Source organism: Macaca nemestrina, chromosome 11 (genome assembly GCF_043159975.1).
Source record: "Macaca nemestrina isolate mMacNem1 chromosome 11, mMacNem.hap1, whole genome shotgun sequence".
Lineage (NCBI taxonomy): Eukaryota > Metazoa > Chordata > Mammalia > Primates > Cercopithecidae > Macaca > Macaca nemestrina.
In genome coordinates this window covers 80865297-80881988 of record NC_092135.1, presented here as the reverse complement: position 1 = coordinate 80881988, position 16692 = coordinate 80865297, and the positions used below count along the sequence as shown (strand labels likewise).

Here is a 16692-nt window from a genome sequence, read left to right as displayed (position 1 = left end):
CATCTCAAAATACAGATTTTGGCCTTTAGAAGAAAATTTATGTAATAGGTGATATTTGTCTTTTTATACTATGTACTGAAGGCCAATTATATGTTTAAAAAAATTTGTGTGGTACATTATAAGCAATCTGTAATTTTTAATTTATTTAAAATCAGATAGCTGAGACTTTATTTTGGCATGTTTGTGATATATTAGAACATACCCAATGTCATTATTAGAAAACAGAATTAACAGACCAGGTAGCATTCAGGGATCTTTGCTTGCTTGCTTAATTATTTGGAGGGGAGGTGTAGGTGGGTAATAACTGGGTAAATATTTTTTGTTTAAAGTATAGTTCCTACTTTCTTGCTAAATTGAACAAGCCGTTGCCCTTTTATAGACAACTTTCCTTCTCTCATAACAAAAAGTACTGCAGGAATTGGAAGTGATTATGTTTGTGAGTGCAGAATAAGCTCTAACTATTGTACATTAAGTCAGTATAGTCATTACTACCTAAAGGTAGAAACAAATGATGCCATCTTTAGAATATTGCTCTTATATGTTATAACCTTAAAAATTTTGAACTTTCTCAGTTTAGTAGATCAAAAAATCAAATTCTGTAAGCATTATCTCCAAATAAGATTGATATATTTATAAAATTAATATTTTATTGCCTATGACGACATGTTGAACATTTTACTTAACTGTTTATTCATGTTTTTTTCAGCCTTGATAAATTGCACACTGCACTTTCTGAGTTATGCTTCTCTATAAATTATGTACCAAACATGGTGGTTTGGGAACATACCTTTACCCCACGAGAATATTTGACTTCTCATCTGGAAATACGCTTTACGAAGTAAGAAAGAATATTAACTGTTTTTGTTTGTTGACTCAGTAATGAGTTTGTTATTTAATTATTAATGACTATGTAGTGTTTTATAAGGAAAAGCATTAGTAGAACTGGATTAGTGTTAAGAATAATGAACCAGGCTGGGCGCGGTGGCTCATGCCTGTAATCCCAGACTTTGGGAGGCTGAGGTGGGCAGATCACGAGGTCAGGAGATCGAAACCATCCTGGCTAATACGGTGAAACCCCATCTCTACTAAAAATACAAAAAATTAGCTGAGCGTGGTGGCGGGTGCCTGTAGTCCCAGCTACTCAGGAGGCTGAGGTAGGAGAATGGCATGAACCCGGGAGGCAGAGCTTGCAGTGAGATCGCACCACTGCACTCCAGCCTGTGTGACAAAGCCAGACTCCATCTCAAAAAAGAAAAGAATAATGAACTGGGAAGTGCAAAGAATAGTGAACTGAAAATTACTTATGATACCCAGATTCTTTTCTCTTACCTATTAGTATTAACTAGGAACACCAGGCAAGCCAGTTAATATCTCTGAGTCATAGCTTCCTTATATACAAAGTGACAAGATTGTAGCAAATCAATGTATTTCAGCTTGCAGGTGGCAACCCAATAGGGTCATGAAATCAGTTTATTAGGTTGTAGTCAAAGTTTAGAGAAAGAAGCGGGAGGGAAAGAAAGGACAAGAGGAAGAAAATAATAGGAAAAAAAACCCAGTACACTGTATGTATTAAATATGTATATTGCTTCAGGAAATGTTTCAGTTACATATATGCATGTTCATACATATATGCATGAAATGTTCAGTTACATATATGCAGTGTTAAGATGCATGTCTTGCAGTAGGTCACAGTAGGATGTTTGAAAACCTAAGTTCTAGATGAACCCTTACATGTTTTCTGAATTCACATGTTGCTGTTAAATAAGCCAGTAGAATTCCAGATTCTTGAATTCTCAATTCTAATTAGAATTTCCTACGTTATATATGAATATATATTTATGTATGTATATGAAATAGTGCATTGATAAGTCAGAAACCTTTCAACTTTATAGATATTGTTTTAACCTTTTTCTAAAGTTACCTACTTATTTATTAATATTTATTCATGAAAATTTTTATTTATTTGAGAATTTTTTTCTTTGAAGCCTTGAAGCAATTTATAAAACAAAATTTTGTCAAAAGGTTTTCAAAGTTTCTGTAGTCATTAACAGGTGGTAGTTGTATTTGCACTATATACTTAACAATTGTGTTAAATACTCTAGGTAATAATGGGATAAAGATAGAACTGTAGCTGGTGAGATATGACTAAAAGAATTAGAGAATAGAATATGACAGTATATACATTGGCAGTAAGTTGAGTGTTAAATTATCAGTTGACTTGAGAAGAGTCTGGCGATGAACTGTCTTTTGTTCTCCTTAGTAAGTCAGGCAGCCTGACAGTAAAACCCGGAATGCCCTAGAACTTAGACCAAAGGGACATTGTGCCTTGTGGTGTTTATTATTCTCAAGTGGGTTAGAGGTGGGAGATTGGTGGGTGGAAGGTAGGGTTCAGTTTACAGCTCCCTTGTTTTCCTTATAAACAGTCTGCTTTGTTAATCCACAGAGAAGCAATTTCTTTTTTTTTTTTAACCAAACATCTACTTAGTGATTAGGATCAAGGCAAAGGGAGCAGCTTGTTTACCGAGGAAAGATATATTTATTTTATTTTATTTCATTTCATTTTATTTTATTTTTATTTTATTTATTTTGAGACGGAGTTTTGTTCTTTCGTCCAGGCTGGAGTGCAGTGGCACAATCTCAGCTCACTGCAACCTCTGCCTGCTGGGTTCGAGCAATTCTCCTGCCTCAGCCTCCCAAGTAGCCGGGATTACAGGTGTGCACCAGGCCCAGCTAGTTTTTGTATTTTTAGTGGAGACAAGGTTTCGCCATGTTGGCCAGGGTAGTCTCAAACTCCTGACTTCAAGTGATCTGCCCACCTCAGCCTCCCAAAATGCTGGGATTACAAGTGTGAGCCACCACGCCTGGCCTTCATTCTTTTTTCACACTGTTTCCTGGGAAGATAATGACAGTAATTTTATACTTTGTAATAAATTGTTTTTAAAGTTAATTTTATTGCTGCTTTAACATTAGATAACAGTAGGTTGAGTGGTTTATTTTACATGAATGGAAAAGTCAGAGGCTTTTCTTATTCTTCTACCTCTTCTCCCCAGGTCAATTGTTGGGATGACTATGTATAATCAAGCCACACAGGAAATTGCAAAACCTTCAGAACTTCTAACAAGTGTAAGAGCATACATGACTGTACTCCAGTCAATAGAAAACTATGTGCAGATTGATATTACAAGAGTATTTAATAATGTGCTGCTTCAACAAACACAACATTTAGACAGTCATGGAGAGCCAACCATTACAAGTCTATACACAAATTGGTAAGGAATGCATTTAGAAATTTGTAGTAACGGAAAGTTTGTAATGAACTACTTAGGAAAATTTATTTTTTGTGAATAAGTACTCATTCATATTATCAGTCAACTTAAAATTATATGCAGGAATGTATATCATAATACATTCTGAATTAAGCAGTTTCTTCCAGTTATAAGTTTACATTTCTCCTTAGGTATTTGGAAACTTTGTTACGACAAGTCAGCAATGGCCATATAGCATATTTTCCTGCAATGAAAGCATTTGTGAACTTACCTACAGAAAATGAATTAACATTCAATGCAGAGGAATATTCTGACATATCAGGTGAATAATACTATACCACAGTTTAGAGAATGAAGAAAACTTAATTCTTTTGCTAGTGTCTTGATTCTTTTGACTTTTGATTCTGTTGTGACTATTTCATTCAATTATATGCATAACTGCATATTGTATCTTAGAATTACCTTTGTATTTTTTATTCTTTCATTCTAGAGGCTTTTATCAGGATTTTATATTAGTTTTTATAATGAGATGTTTATTGTGTTAATGTTCATTTTCTTAAAGTATTTGTCAGAAGTATAAAATTAAGTACATTTTCTTTCAGAAATGAGGTCATTATCAGAACTACTAGGCCCATACGGTATGAAGTTTCTAAGTGAAAGCCTTATGTGGCATATTTCATCACAAGTTGCTGAACTTAAGGTAATATAGTCTTTATTAATTTTAGCTTTTAAATATTAATTCCTGAAAAACATTTCAGGGATATGAGCAGCAAGCCTACAATGTTAATTATTTTATTCCAACATGAAAGTAATAATATGAAAATGAAATTAAATAGCTAGCAGGGCCTTTTTATGGCATCTTACTTTAGTTTTCTCTGTTTTGCAGGTAAGAAAATGGAAAGCCAAAAGAGGTGAATTGACTTGGTAAAGGGGACAGAACCTCAGGGTCTTTGGCTTGTGGTCAAGCCTTCATAGTATTGTATCATGATGTTTTCTTTGAAATACCAGGTTCAAAATTCCAGCCAGAGTTAAAAATGTGTTCACATTTGGAGTTTGAATGTATTTGCTTTCCATAGATTATAATACAAACATTATTAGGCTTATTGTTTTTTCTTAAGTAATTATCTTATGCCCTCTAAGTTGGATGAAAAAATGCCTTTAGAATACTTAATGTTTCAGTAAATATGTAAAGGAACTGAAGCAACAGCATTTTAAATACCTTTTTTTAGCCTTTTAGAAATATCCTAGAGCTAAGGTGATTTATATTGAATGAATCTTTATATATAACTATGTAGTTTTTGAAAGAATTTGAACTTAGGCCACCAAAACTTTTGAACTTATGAGCAGAATAGAGAAGTCATGTTTTAAAATAAACATTTTTTTAATAAAAGCTTTTTGGTGGTTACTTGCATCTCGATTTTTTAGTTCTTTTTTTTTTTTTTTTTGAAATGGAATCTCACTCTGTTGCCCAGGCTGGAGTACAGTGGCATGATCTCATCTCACTGCAACTTCTACCTCCAAAGTAGCTGGGACTACAGGCACGCGCCACCAAGCCTGGCTTATTTTTGTATTTTTAGTAGAGACAGTGTTTCACCGTGTTGGTCAGGCTGGTCTTGAACTCCTGACCTCAAGTGATCTACCCACCTCAGCCTCCCAAAGTGTTTGGATTACAGGCACGAGCCACCATGCTTGGCCAGTTTTTAGTTTCTTAAAAAATGATGGACGGTACTGGTAAGTAGCCTACGGTTCAGATGTAGCACATAGAGTTCTAAATGTGATAATCTGATTTACTGAAAATGGAGCAAATATATAGAACAATTTCCACAAACAATAGTATTTTGTTGAGTGAGTAAATAGCAAGAGTCAATGTGACTAAAAGCTTAGTATAGTCAAAGATTTAAAAAGGAGAGGCAATATTACCCATTGGTTAAGAATTCAAGCTTTCGGCCAGGCACGGTGGCTCATGCCTGTAGTCCAGCACTATGGGAGACCGAGGTGGGCGGATTGCCTGAGGTTAGGAGTTCAAGACCAGCCTGGCCAACGTGGTGAAATCCCATCTCTACTGAAAATACAAAAATTAGCTGGATATGGTGGCAGGCACTTGTAATCCCAGCTACTAGGGAGGCTGAAGCAGGAGAATCACTTGAACCCAGGAGGCGGAGGTTGCAGTAAGCTGAGATCACACCACTGCTCTCAAGCCTGCATGACAGAGACTCTGAAAAAAAAAAAAAAAGAACTCAAGCTTTAAAGTTAGGCTTTCCTGAATTTCAGACCTATCAATCACTTACAAGCTTTGATTTCAGTCAAATGTTTAAGCTTTTACTTTAAGAGAATTTTATGAGATCATCATGCATGTCAAGCTTTTAGGTACTCAGCATAATGTCTCTTATTTTAGTATTGATCGTATCATTATCCTCTCATTATTTTTGAAGTTTTCTGCAATTGTTGTATAAAAGTCAACTTTTAGATGCCTTAAAATATGAAGTTTATAAACTTTATATGGTTGAAAATATACATACATTGAAATGCTAGTCTTGGTTCTTTACAAGCAGTATCATTCTTATTAGACTGATTCTCCTGTAAATACATAATTTTTTTTCTATCCTACTGTTCTCAAATAACCAATTCCTCATCTCCGATTTTTTTTCTTATGTTCCTTCAGTATGAGATAATAGAAGAATTATGGCTCCAAAATTTTACTTTAGCCATTTTTTATTTCAGACCGAATAAACTAGGCACTTCTAGAATTTTCTGTATTATTTTTTGCTTTTTTGTTATTTAATTTGATGGATACAGCATCATGGTACAGTAATAAAAATTAGCCTATTTTGAATCTCTCTGAATTCGTTTATATGAACAGTTCCTTAACAGTACTGCAAGGATCTGGCCTTCTGCTTTTCTTTCCTCCTTAACTCCCCCGGCCTGACTGGCCTGCTTGCTGTTGTGTCATTTCAGACTACCCTTCACTAAGACATGGTCATAACTTGCCTGTTCATGACGTTCATGTATTTTTCAAATGTCACTGTATCAGAATGTCCTACCTGACCAGACTTTCTAAAATAGCAAACAGTACTTTTTATTCTCTTCATTCAGCTGTATGTGTATCTTAATTGTGACCTCTCATGCCATGTATTTGTTTATGTCACTCTCATTAGTGTATAAACGCAGTTCTAAACTCTGTTAAAACCTTGTTGCAGACCTCACACATAGTAGGCACTTAGTAAATATTTGTTGAATGCAAAAATAAAAATAGCTAGCTTTGTTTATTTGTTTGAGACAGAGTCTTGCTGTGTCACCCAGGCTGGAGTGCAATGGTGTGATCATGACTCACTGCCAGCTCGGCTCCCCTGGGCTCAAACGATTCTGTCACCTCAGCCTCCTGAGTAGCTGGGACTATAGGCATGTGCCACCAAGTCTGGCTGATTTTTTGTAGAGACAGGGTTTCGCCTTATTCCCAAGCTGGTCTCTAACTCCTGGGCTCAAATGGTTCACCCACCTCAGCCTCAAAGTGCTGAGATTGCAGGCACAAGCCACTGTGCCTGGCCCCAGCTTTCTTAACTATTTTATTCCAGGACTTTTCTAAGATCTTCACCTATCTTATTAACTCCTTTACATTTTTAAAAGAGGTGTTTTCCTTATTTTACAAATTAGGAAAGTGAGGCCAAGAAGGATTAAATAACTTGTGCAAGCTCACATTGTAGTAAGTGACGAAACCGAAATTTGAACTCAGTCTGTCCAGCACCAGAGATTATGCTAGTACCATGCTACACTGCCTGTAGAACTGAGAGGGATCTCAGCAGTCATCTAACCTACTCTTATCTGATGAAGGAGCACATGTTGCATTTTTCTAGATGTATTATCTGGTCTTTTTGAAAATGAGGCCATCTTATCAGTTACTGTACATCTCTAGTTTATGTTGATTTCGTATCTAAGTAGTAATTTTTTATCGGTCCTCATTCTTACATCAAGAGGCAGAGATTGCCTTTGACAAGATCACCCTTCGCATATTTAAAAACTGCTTCCCTTCATGTGTCATCTTTCTCTTCCCCGTGTGGAATAGATTCATATTCAGTCTCTTTGCCATCTTTGTCACTCCTTCCTCTGTACACACTCTGGTTTTTTTGTGTCACTCTTAGAGAATAGTGCCCTGAACCAATAATGAGTTTCAGATAAGGTCTGGTAAGTGAGGGTACATTGATCTATTCTGGATACTGTACTTCCTCATACAATTTAAGATAGCATGAACACATTTGGTAGGCATACTGTTTTCACAATCAACTTGCAATCAGATGAATTTTCTCTTTTTTTCTCTTATGCTAACCTTAAACCATGGCGTTCCACATCTTATATTTTGTGAAATTTTTAGACCTGAGTGTATGCTTTGTAGTTTTTCTTAGTAAAGTTTATCTTGTTAGGTATTGTCCATTATTCTAGGGTCTTCTTTTGAGTACAGATTTTATCCTAGTCTTTTAACAATTATTTTATAAACTTAACTGTTTTAGCCTTGTCTCTAAGTATGAATGTTATCAAATACATTCTCGTTCTTGAGAAGAAATGGAAGGTGCTTATGTTTTAACATTTCTCTCTCATATGTTGGAGTGGCTGTATTCTCTCTTTCTCAGATATTATTAAAATTTAAAGTTAGGGGAATGTGGAACTACTGTAAACAATGTTGACTTTTTAAATATCCTTAACCAAGATGGTTAAGGATGTTAAAGCATTTTTTCTTGAAAACTTTTGATGTTAGCTTTCTGGTAATCTCCTGTGTGATTTTTTTCTTACTTGACTTTTCATTTTACCTTCATAATAACTTCCATATTTTATTAGATTTAATATTGTAGTAATTATGATTAGTTTTGGTATTTGTTTTTACTTTTTTGCTTCTCAAATACTAAATCCTGACTTATTTAAGGATTGTGTTTTTCAAAAGGCTTCCTATGAAATATTTGTATTTTTAATATTGTGCCTTCATCATTCAGTTCTTCAAAACAAGGTTAGTTGTAAGGATTCCATTTTCTGGAATTGTATAATGTTTTATAGTGATTTTGTTTGAGATCTCTCCTAATAACCTCAAGGTGTAATCCGGATTGTTTAGTATTCAACTGCTTGTGTATTATTAAGAACTTGAGAAGGTGTTTATTTGTGACTCTGTTTTCTCAGCCTCTGCGTACAGAGGCATACTTCATATGTATTCTTGTATTTTATTACATAAGAAATCCTACAGATCATAATGATGTTTCATATAGATAAATTCAGTATGTTGTATTGAAATCTCTAAAAGTTATTCTGTCAGTGATTATTTTAATTTCTTTAGTGTCCTATAAAATTTCCTTAGAATAACCTAATTTTTGAAATTATAGAAGCAAAAGAACTTACAGATTTTTGCTTCCAGTATTGGTAGTCTAGGTAATTCAGACCACCTTATTTTCAAAGAACAACTTAAAAAGCTGGAGATACATAGATATATCTATAAAAGAATCTTCTTTAAAGAAGAACTAAAAAGATAGTGAAGTATTTCTAGGCTAATGCCAGGGAGAACCTGGGAAATCAGAGACATAAGCCCAGCTTTAGAAGCCACTTTTCACCCAGGTACGTGTACTGAAGCAGAAGTAACATTTGGAAAACTAAGCTGAATTCTGGTGGCCTTTTGGGACAAGGGTGTCAGTAGTCAAAAACCTAGAGCAACTTTCTCAAAGGGTGTGAGAAGTCTGCATAATTTCTCCCCAACCCTCTTTATATAGACACTCCAAAGGGTTAGACCTTCAGGGTAAGGGTGAACTGGAAATGAGTCACCCCTCCCGGGAATTTGCAGCCTGTTTATGTTGTATGCTTTGTCTAAGGCATCTCAAGCCTTGGACCTGGATTAATGTGGTCCTAGGTTAGTAGTGCCCCAATGTACTTAGCAGAAGCTAATACAAATCTTCTCTGGAGAAAGGTATAGTCATCCTAGGCTTCAGAGGATTCCTGCAAATAATTCATCAAGCACAGGACCTTCAGCTGGAGAGTAGAAGTCTTTTGGAGATTAGTGCAGGGTGGAGATAGGAGGTTTTATATATCTGGCAGGGCCATGATTAAGTCATTGTCTTGTTTTCAGCCTCAAGCCTTCCTTTCTGTGCCATTGCCTTCAATTTCTGATTCCTTCCTCCCTCTTGAGGTGTGATTTAACTTGCTTCTACATTGTGTCTCCATTATAAGAACTTGCTAATCATATTTCTCACCTCTCCTTATTCTTTGCTCTAGTTTCCATCTTCCAGAAATGTGTTGACTTTTCTCGTTTGATCTTGTTTTTTCTGCTGTTTCCTTTTTTTTTTTTTTTTGATAGGTTTATGCCTTATTTTTTTACCTCTGACTTGAGTGGATTTCTGAAAGGAGCAGTTTTAGACATTTAAAATTCTCTACATTTAATCAACACTTCTACACAGTTTACATACTTGTTTGAGCGTTTTTTTTTTTCTTTCCAGCTTCTATTTTACATTCAGCGGGTGCATGTGCAGGTTTGTTACATGGGCGAATGACATGTCACAGGTTTGGCATACAGATTATTTTGTCACCTTTTTTTTTTTTTTTTGAGACAGAGTCTTATTCTATCGCCCAGGCTGGAGTGCAGTGGCACGATCTCGGCTCGCTGCAAGCTCTGCCTCCTGGGTTCATGCCATTCTCCTGCCTCAGCCTCCTGAGTAGCTGAGACTACAGGTACCCACCACCATGCCTGGCTAATATCTTGTATTTTTTAGTAGAGATGGGGTTTCACTGTGTTAGCCAGGATGGTCTCAATCTCCTGACCTTGTGATCCACCCACCTCAGCCTCCCAAAGTGCTGGGATTACAGGCGTGAGCCACTGTGCCGTCCATGTGTACTTGATATTTAGCTCCCACTTTTAAGTGAAAATGTGAGGTGTTTGGTTTTCTCTTCCTGTGTTAATTCCCTTAGGATAATGACCTTCAGCTCTATCCATGTTGCTGCAAAGGACATGATCTTGTTCTTTTTTATGACTGTGTAGTAGTTCATGATATATACACACACACACACACACACACACCCCCCCACCCACCCACACCCACCCATCCACCCACCCCACATTTTCTTTATTGAGCCTCTTGTCGATGGGCATTTAGGTTGATTCCTTGTCTTTTTTGTTGTTGTTGTGAATAGTGCTGCAGTGAACATACACATGCATGGGTCTTTATGTTAGAACGATTTATATTCCTTTGGGTATATACCCAGTAATGGGATTGCTGGGTTGAGTAGTAATTCTGTTTTAAGTTCTTTGAGAAATCTGCAAACTGCTTTTCACAGTGGCTAGACTAATTTACATTCCCATCAGCAGTGCATAAGCATTCTTTTTCTCTGCAACCTCAGCAGCATGTTTGAGCATTTGATAGGAAACGTTTCTAAAAGTGGATCAAAGAGTATGAACATTAATTTTTTTTGATATTACCAGATATCCCTGTGACTCTCCTCAGCAGAACTTTGTGATATCTCTAATAGCAGAGTTAGTATATACATTGTTTTGGGGGAAACTGTAATATTTTAAACGTTCTTAATTTCTTGGCTGGTTTTTTTTTTTCTTTCTTTTTTAAGAGACAGGTTCTTCCTGTCCCCTGGGCTGAAGTGCAGTTGCACGTTCATAGCTCACTGCAGCCTCGAACTTCTGGGCATACCTTCCTGAGTAGCTGAGAAATATAGGCATGTAACACTGTGCCTAATTTTTTTTAAGCTTTTTTTTTTTTTTGAGACAGAGTCTTGCTCTTGTCGCCCAGGCTGGAGTGCAATGGCACAATCTCAGCTCACTGCAACCTCTGCCTCCCAGGTTCAGGCGATTCTCCTGCCTCAGCCTCCCGAGTAGCTGGAATTACAGGCACCTGCCACCATGCCCTGGTACTTTTTGTATTTTTGGTAGAGATGGTGTTTCACCATGTTGGACAGGCTAATGTCGAACTCCTGACCTCAGGTGATCGGCCCACCTCGGCCTCCCAAAGCATGGGGATTACGGGTATGAGCCACTGTGCCCAGCCTTTTAAAGTTTTTTGTAGAGACGAAATATTGCTATGTTGCCCGGGCTGGTCTCAAACTCTTGGCTTCAGGTGATCCTCCCACCGTGGCCTCCCAGAGTGCTGGGATTACAGGTGTGAGTCACCATGCCTGGCCACTTCTTTGCTTTTATTTCCATTTTTAAAAGATTTAATCTAAACTGATAGAAACTAAATATCATTTGATTGTATCTTTTTCTTTTTATCTTAAAGGTGACCTTAATTATTTTAGTTCCTGTTTTAGCTGAGGACCTTTTTGTTTTATAGAGTAAATTTGTGTGCTAATTAAGTAGAGCTTTTTTATATTTGATGGTTGTGAATAAATTGTGTGTCAGACATAACACTATGTATGTGTACTCATGGTGAAACATGTTTTTTCCTTTCAGGAGAAGAAAGCAGCCATCTTTTTTTCTACTAAAACTCTTGGGTGTTTTATTTGGGGTTGTGCCCATTGAGTCCATTTCTCCTTCCAGTCGGCCAAAAGAATTGTTTTCATTTTACAGATCAGTTCTTCTAGTTCTTCATGGGATTCTAAAAGACATTTTTTCAAATGAAGGAGGAAATTTAAATATGAATTTTACCAAGAATTTTAACACTTTCTTTTTAACATAATATCAAGTAAATTAAATCAAACATTTTTTAAAATCTTGATTTATTTCACTCACTCTGTCTAAACTTATTCTAAACCATTGCATTGGTAATTCCTATCGTTACTGCCAGCTTTCAGTTTATTCATCAGTGAGATTAATTAATAACTTTATAGAGAGCAAAGAATAGAAAGCCAGCAAATAATTTAGGGTAATGGTTCACAAATTTTACTTCTCAGACCAGCAGAAGCAGCATTACTTTGGAGCTGGTTAAAAATGCAGGTTTTTGTTCTCTGTCTGAGACCTGCTAAGTCAGAAATTTTTGGGCTGGGACCCAGCAATGTGTGTTTTTAAGGAGTCCTCTAGAGAATTTTGATGCACACAAAAGATGGGGAACCATTTCTTTAGGGATTAAGAACATGGATTTTAAAATGAGACATACCTGAATTCAAATTCCAAATTAACTATTGAATATCATTGTAACTTTGGACAAGTTATCCAACTTCTCTGACCTTAGTTTCCTCAGCTGTAAACTTGGAATATTACCTCCCTTAATTGGATTATAGTAAATATGGTTATAAATTACCTTGTATAAGAGCTAATGGTTATAGTTGCTCTTATTATTAAACATATTAATATTTCTGAAATTGTATGTATCTTATAGTGTTAGTAGTTTTTTTTTTTTTCCTTTTAGTGATACATAGAATAAGGTGCATTTTAAATTCATGATGTTGATTCAGTAATACGTGATACTACGTTTAAAGTGCATGGTCACTGTCAGGCTTGGGCATAGAGTTTGAGTGTTTATTGAATCGAGTTTTAGGTTGGGAGAGTTTTGTTTTGGCCCAGAGTGAGCAGGCAGTCTAATCAGAGACCATAGAAGTTAAACTCGGCAAATAAATGTGACTAGAGCTTAACTTCTTTTTAGCAGCATAATAAATAATCTGAAGTAGTAACATCAAGCAACCTAAACAAAACTTATACTAGTGTTTTTGAAAAAAATATTTTTATGGATTTTCTGCATAGTTTTTTCCCCTTAAATCAGATGTTACCAACCTTTCATTTGTAAAAAACCACCGTGGCATTTTATATGCTTGCTGCACCTTCCCAACCAGGTCTGCTGCATTGAAATAACCAGGAATGAAGCCTGGATATGTGTATTTGGAAAGAGCACCACAGGTGATTTTGATGTATACAAGGGCTGAGAACCATTATAGAGAACAAAAGTAAAGAAAATTCTGATTTATAAGAACTTTGCAGAGATATAGAGATCAGAAATTAAATTATAAACTTCACTTACATTGTGAAAGAACTGGGAAGTGTGATAGTGGTGAACTTACTGGTAAAAGCAGACCGCTTAGGTAACAGTGCAACAAAGAGCAGAATGTCTCTCTCACTTCTCCCTTCATTGTTTTAGAAACTCTGTTTATCGTTGTCAAGGCTTACCTCTGACAGAATGAAATTAATTCTCCATTTGTGTTATAATTTTTAAACTAAATTACTTTTTTAATGTTTCTTTTAAGGAGAGCATTCTTCAATGAGTTACACTTTTCTTGAATAGTTATCCTTCACACCCTTCCCTTCTTTATCTGTTCCTTCTTTTCTCTTCCCTTTTCTCAGGGGTCTGTGAAAGAGAAGTAGATAGTTTATACTTCCATTTTATAATTTTTGTTGGGAAACATTGCTATTTTGTAATCCCCATCAAGTGGTACCAGACCCTAACAAGTTATTCTCCCTCTGATTGTATGTATCCAGTAATAAACTCATTGTCTACAGGCATACTTTGGCCAGGTTTAACTTTAGCAAGTTCTTTTGTTTCAATTGGAATTTGTTGCTATGTCCATTTTAGTGTCTACTTTTTTTTATTGATGCTGTTCAGTGTCTAAGTATAAGGTGATTCTTTATCCTACCACTTATCTTTGTTGCTTTTCCTGAACTCCTTCCTTCTTAATTTGTAAACTGCAGGGAAACACTAAGCTATGTAAATAATTTTCAGATTCTTTTGAAACAGCAACAAAAATATATAGCATAGGGCATCTGGATTTCATGAATCGTGTTTCCTACTTGCCAGATTGTAATTTCCAAGCATGCTCTTATCTCATTAACACGAAGAGGTCTGTGCCTGACCTAGGATCTTTCTTTTTTTTAGAAACTTGTGGTGGAGAATGTTGATGTGTTAACACAAATGAGGACCAGCTTTGACAAACCAGACCAGATGGCTGCACTCTTTAAAAGATTATCATGTGGGTAACTCATGATACTTTTTATAAACATAAGAAGATGTTGATACTCAGTATTTAGCTTTGGCTCAACATTTGTAACAAATACAAGTAATAAATTATGAAAAGTACTCTTTAGCTTATGAAGAGAACTAGAACATTTTTGCAAAGGATCATATAAGCGTGTGTGTGACTTATCTGTTTCATAATTTTTCTTAACCATACTCTTAGTATACTATGTGTTGCTATTTCTTGAATATTACCGGTATCAATTTAGTTTTGAGCCCATTAAATTTAATACAATAAATCTACATTAATTTAGACTAAAAGGATTAGCTTCTGAGCCTGTTTTCTAAAAATCAACTATACGTATAAGTTACATACAATAAAATGTACCATTTAAGCCAACGATCTTATGGATTTTGACAAATGGATACATTCATATAACCATTGCCACAGTCTAGGTATGGAACAGTTCCATCACTTTGAAAAATTGTTTGCTATCGCTTGTAGTTGGTCTACCCCAGTCTCTGGCCCCAGGCCAGACAACCACTGATCTTATTTCTGTCACTATAGATTAAATTTGTGTCTGGCTTCTTTCACTTAGCATAATGTTTTTGAGATTCATTCATCCATGTTGTTAAGTGATCAGTAATTTGTTTCTTTTTGTTCTTAGCTAATATTCCATTGATGAAAACCTGAACCTACAACTTAAAAAAAAAAAAAAAGTGTGATGTCTTCTTGACATTGATTCTTTGTGGGAGGTATATTGTGAAATAACAGTGAATCTTAAGTATTAAAGTGTGTTCAGCAAGATAACTGTTTTAGATATATTTGATTTAATGTTATTTTCTTTTGCTTTTTTTACTTGAACTGTTAAAGTTATAATGAAAAATTATTTTAAAATTATACTTCTTGATTAATTTAAAAGCCTTCTCAACACTAAAAAAAAAAATGAAATCCCAGATAAAATATTCTTTGTATTTGAGAAAGCCAGAGAACAAGTTTATGTTCCTAAATAAAAAATAATCCAAAAGAAAAGTAAAGCCATGCAGTATTTAACATACTTCACATTTGACATTTTTCTCTTAAATGCTTTAGAGAATCACTTTATTAGGCTGTTTTATCCTGTAAAACTTATTTAATTCTTATTGAATAAGAATTAAAGATTACCTTATAGGACAGATCCGTGATTGCCAGGACTATAAAGGGAAAGCAGTGAGGGAGATTTTTAGGGTGATGAAACTGCTGCTCACCATAGTGGTGATACAAATCTATCATGTGTATCATACAATACATATCACTGTGTTACATAGTAGTAACACAAATCTATACATGTTAACATCTGGGGCTGGGTGCGGTGGCCCAGGCCTGTAATCCCAGCATATTGGGAGCCACGGCAGGCAGATCACTTGAGATCAGGAGTTCCAGACCAGCCTGGCCAATGTGTTGAAACCCTGTCTCTACTAAAAATACAAAAATTAGCCAGGCGTGGTGGCACATGCTTGTAATCCCAGCTACTTGAGGGGCTGAGGTAGGATAATCACTTGAACCGGGGAGACAGTGGTTGCAGTTAGCTGAGATAGCACCATTGCACTACAGCCTGGGCGACAAGAACAAAACTGTATTTCAAAGGGAAAAAAAATTGGAGCTGTACACCAAAAGGAAAAGAAAAGGTCATTTTTATTATATGATACTTTAAAAACAAAAAAATAGACTTGGTAGCATTATAGGGAGAAGGAGTATGAGTAAGTAGGAAATTACTTTTTAAACCTCTCCTGATCTTTCTTTTGTTACTGTACATTGGTTTACTAGCTACTTATATTTTCCACTCCTTTATTCTTATTATTTTTGTTTTCTTCATGTTTTCTCCCATTTTTAAATACTCATTTGACCGCTCCATTGACCTTAACCCTATTTACTTTCCTACTAACAATCTTTTGACTGTACCATCTAGTGAGAAGCAAATAATTCACTGCAGTGTTCAATACTTTATTTAACTCTCATTTGTGGAATTGAAACAATGGAATTTGTTAAAATTCCAAACAGAATTTGCAAGTTTTCAAAACAAAATTCATAGTCTTTTGTCAAGATTCTGCTTACTTGAATTTTGCATATAATAGTTAATGGTGACTGATGACCACTAACTCATTGACCATTTTGGAATTGGCCAAAGCCAAAATCTAAATTGTTGAATATTAATGAACCATATGTAACAAATTTGTCTTTAAGTATAATTTATTAAATCTTTTCTGTAATTTGGGAAAAGAAAAGATTTACTTGAGAGCGACTCATTTAGGAGAGTAGAGAGAACTATTTTTTCAGCAATTGAACTGTTTTCTAACACATTCTCTTTTTGTTTATTCTTTTGTGCTTCCTTCTCCCCATGTCCATATCCAGAGGTCAATGTGTTTTTGAAGGAGTTTTTCACAGTCAACAAGCACGTTATTTTAAAAAGATAAAGCATTATGATTTATTAAAAGCTGGTCTGAATTGGGAGGCAATCTAGAATTTATTTTATTTTCATTCTATTTTATCTAGTTTTATTTTTTAATTTTTTGAGACAGAGCCTTCCTCTGGCGCCCAGGCT

At 35.4% G+C, this 16692-nt stretch overlaps 1 protein-coding gene across 4 annotated transcripts in view; it reads left to right on the top strand.

Moving 5' to 3' along the window:
* LOC105499550 (NCK associated protein 1) overlaps positions 1 to 16692 on the top strand; it is a 110310-nt gene that overhangs the window by 78982 nt on the left and 14636 nt on the right. For all 4 annotated transcript variants that reach the window (XM_011772175.3, XM_011772174.3, XM_011772173.3 and 1 more), the window contains 5 exons: positions 707 to 838; positions 3051 to 3269; positions 3458 to 3588; positions 3869 to 3966; positions 14033 to 14126. In XM_011772175.3, the coding sequence (XP_011770477.1) occupies positions 707 to 838; positions 3051 to 3269; positions 3458 to 3588; positions 3869 to 3966; positions 14033 to 14126 (674 nt within the window). The remainder of the gene's footprint in view (positions 1 to 706; positions 839 to 3050; positions 3270 to 3457; positions 3589 to 3868; positions 3967 to 14032; positions 14127 to 16692) is intronic.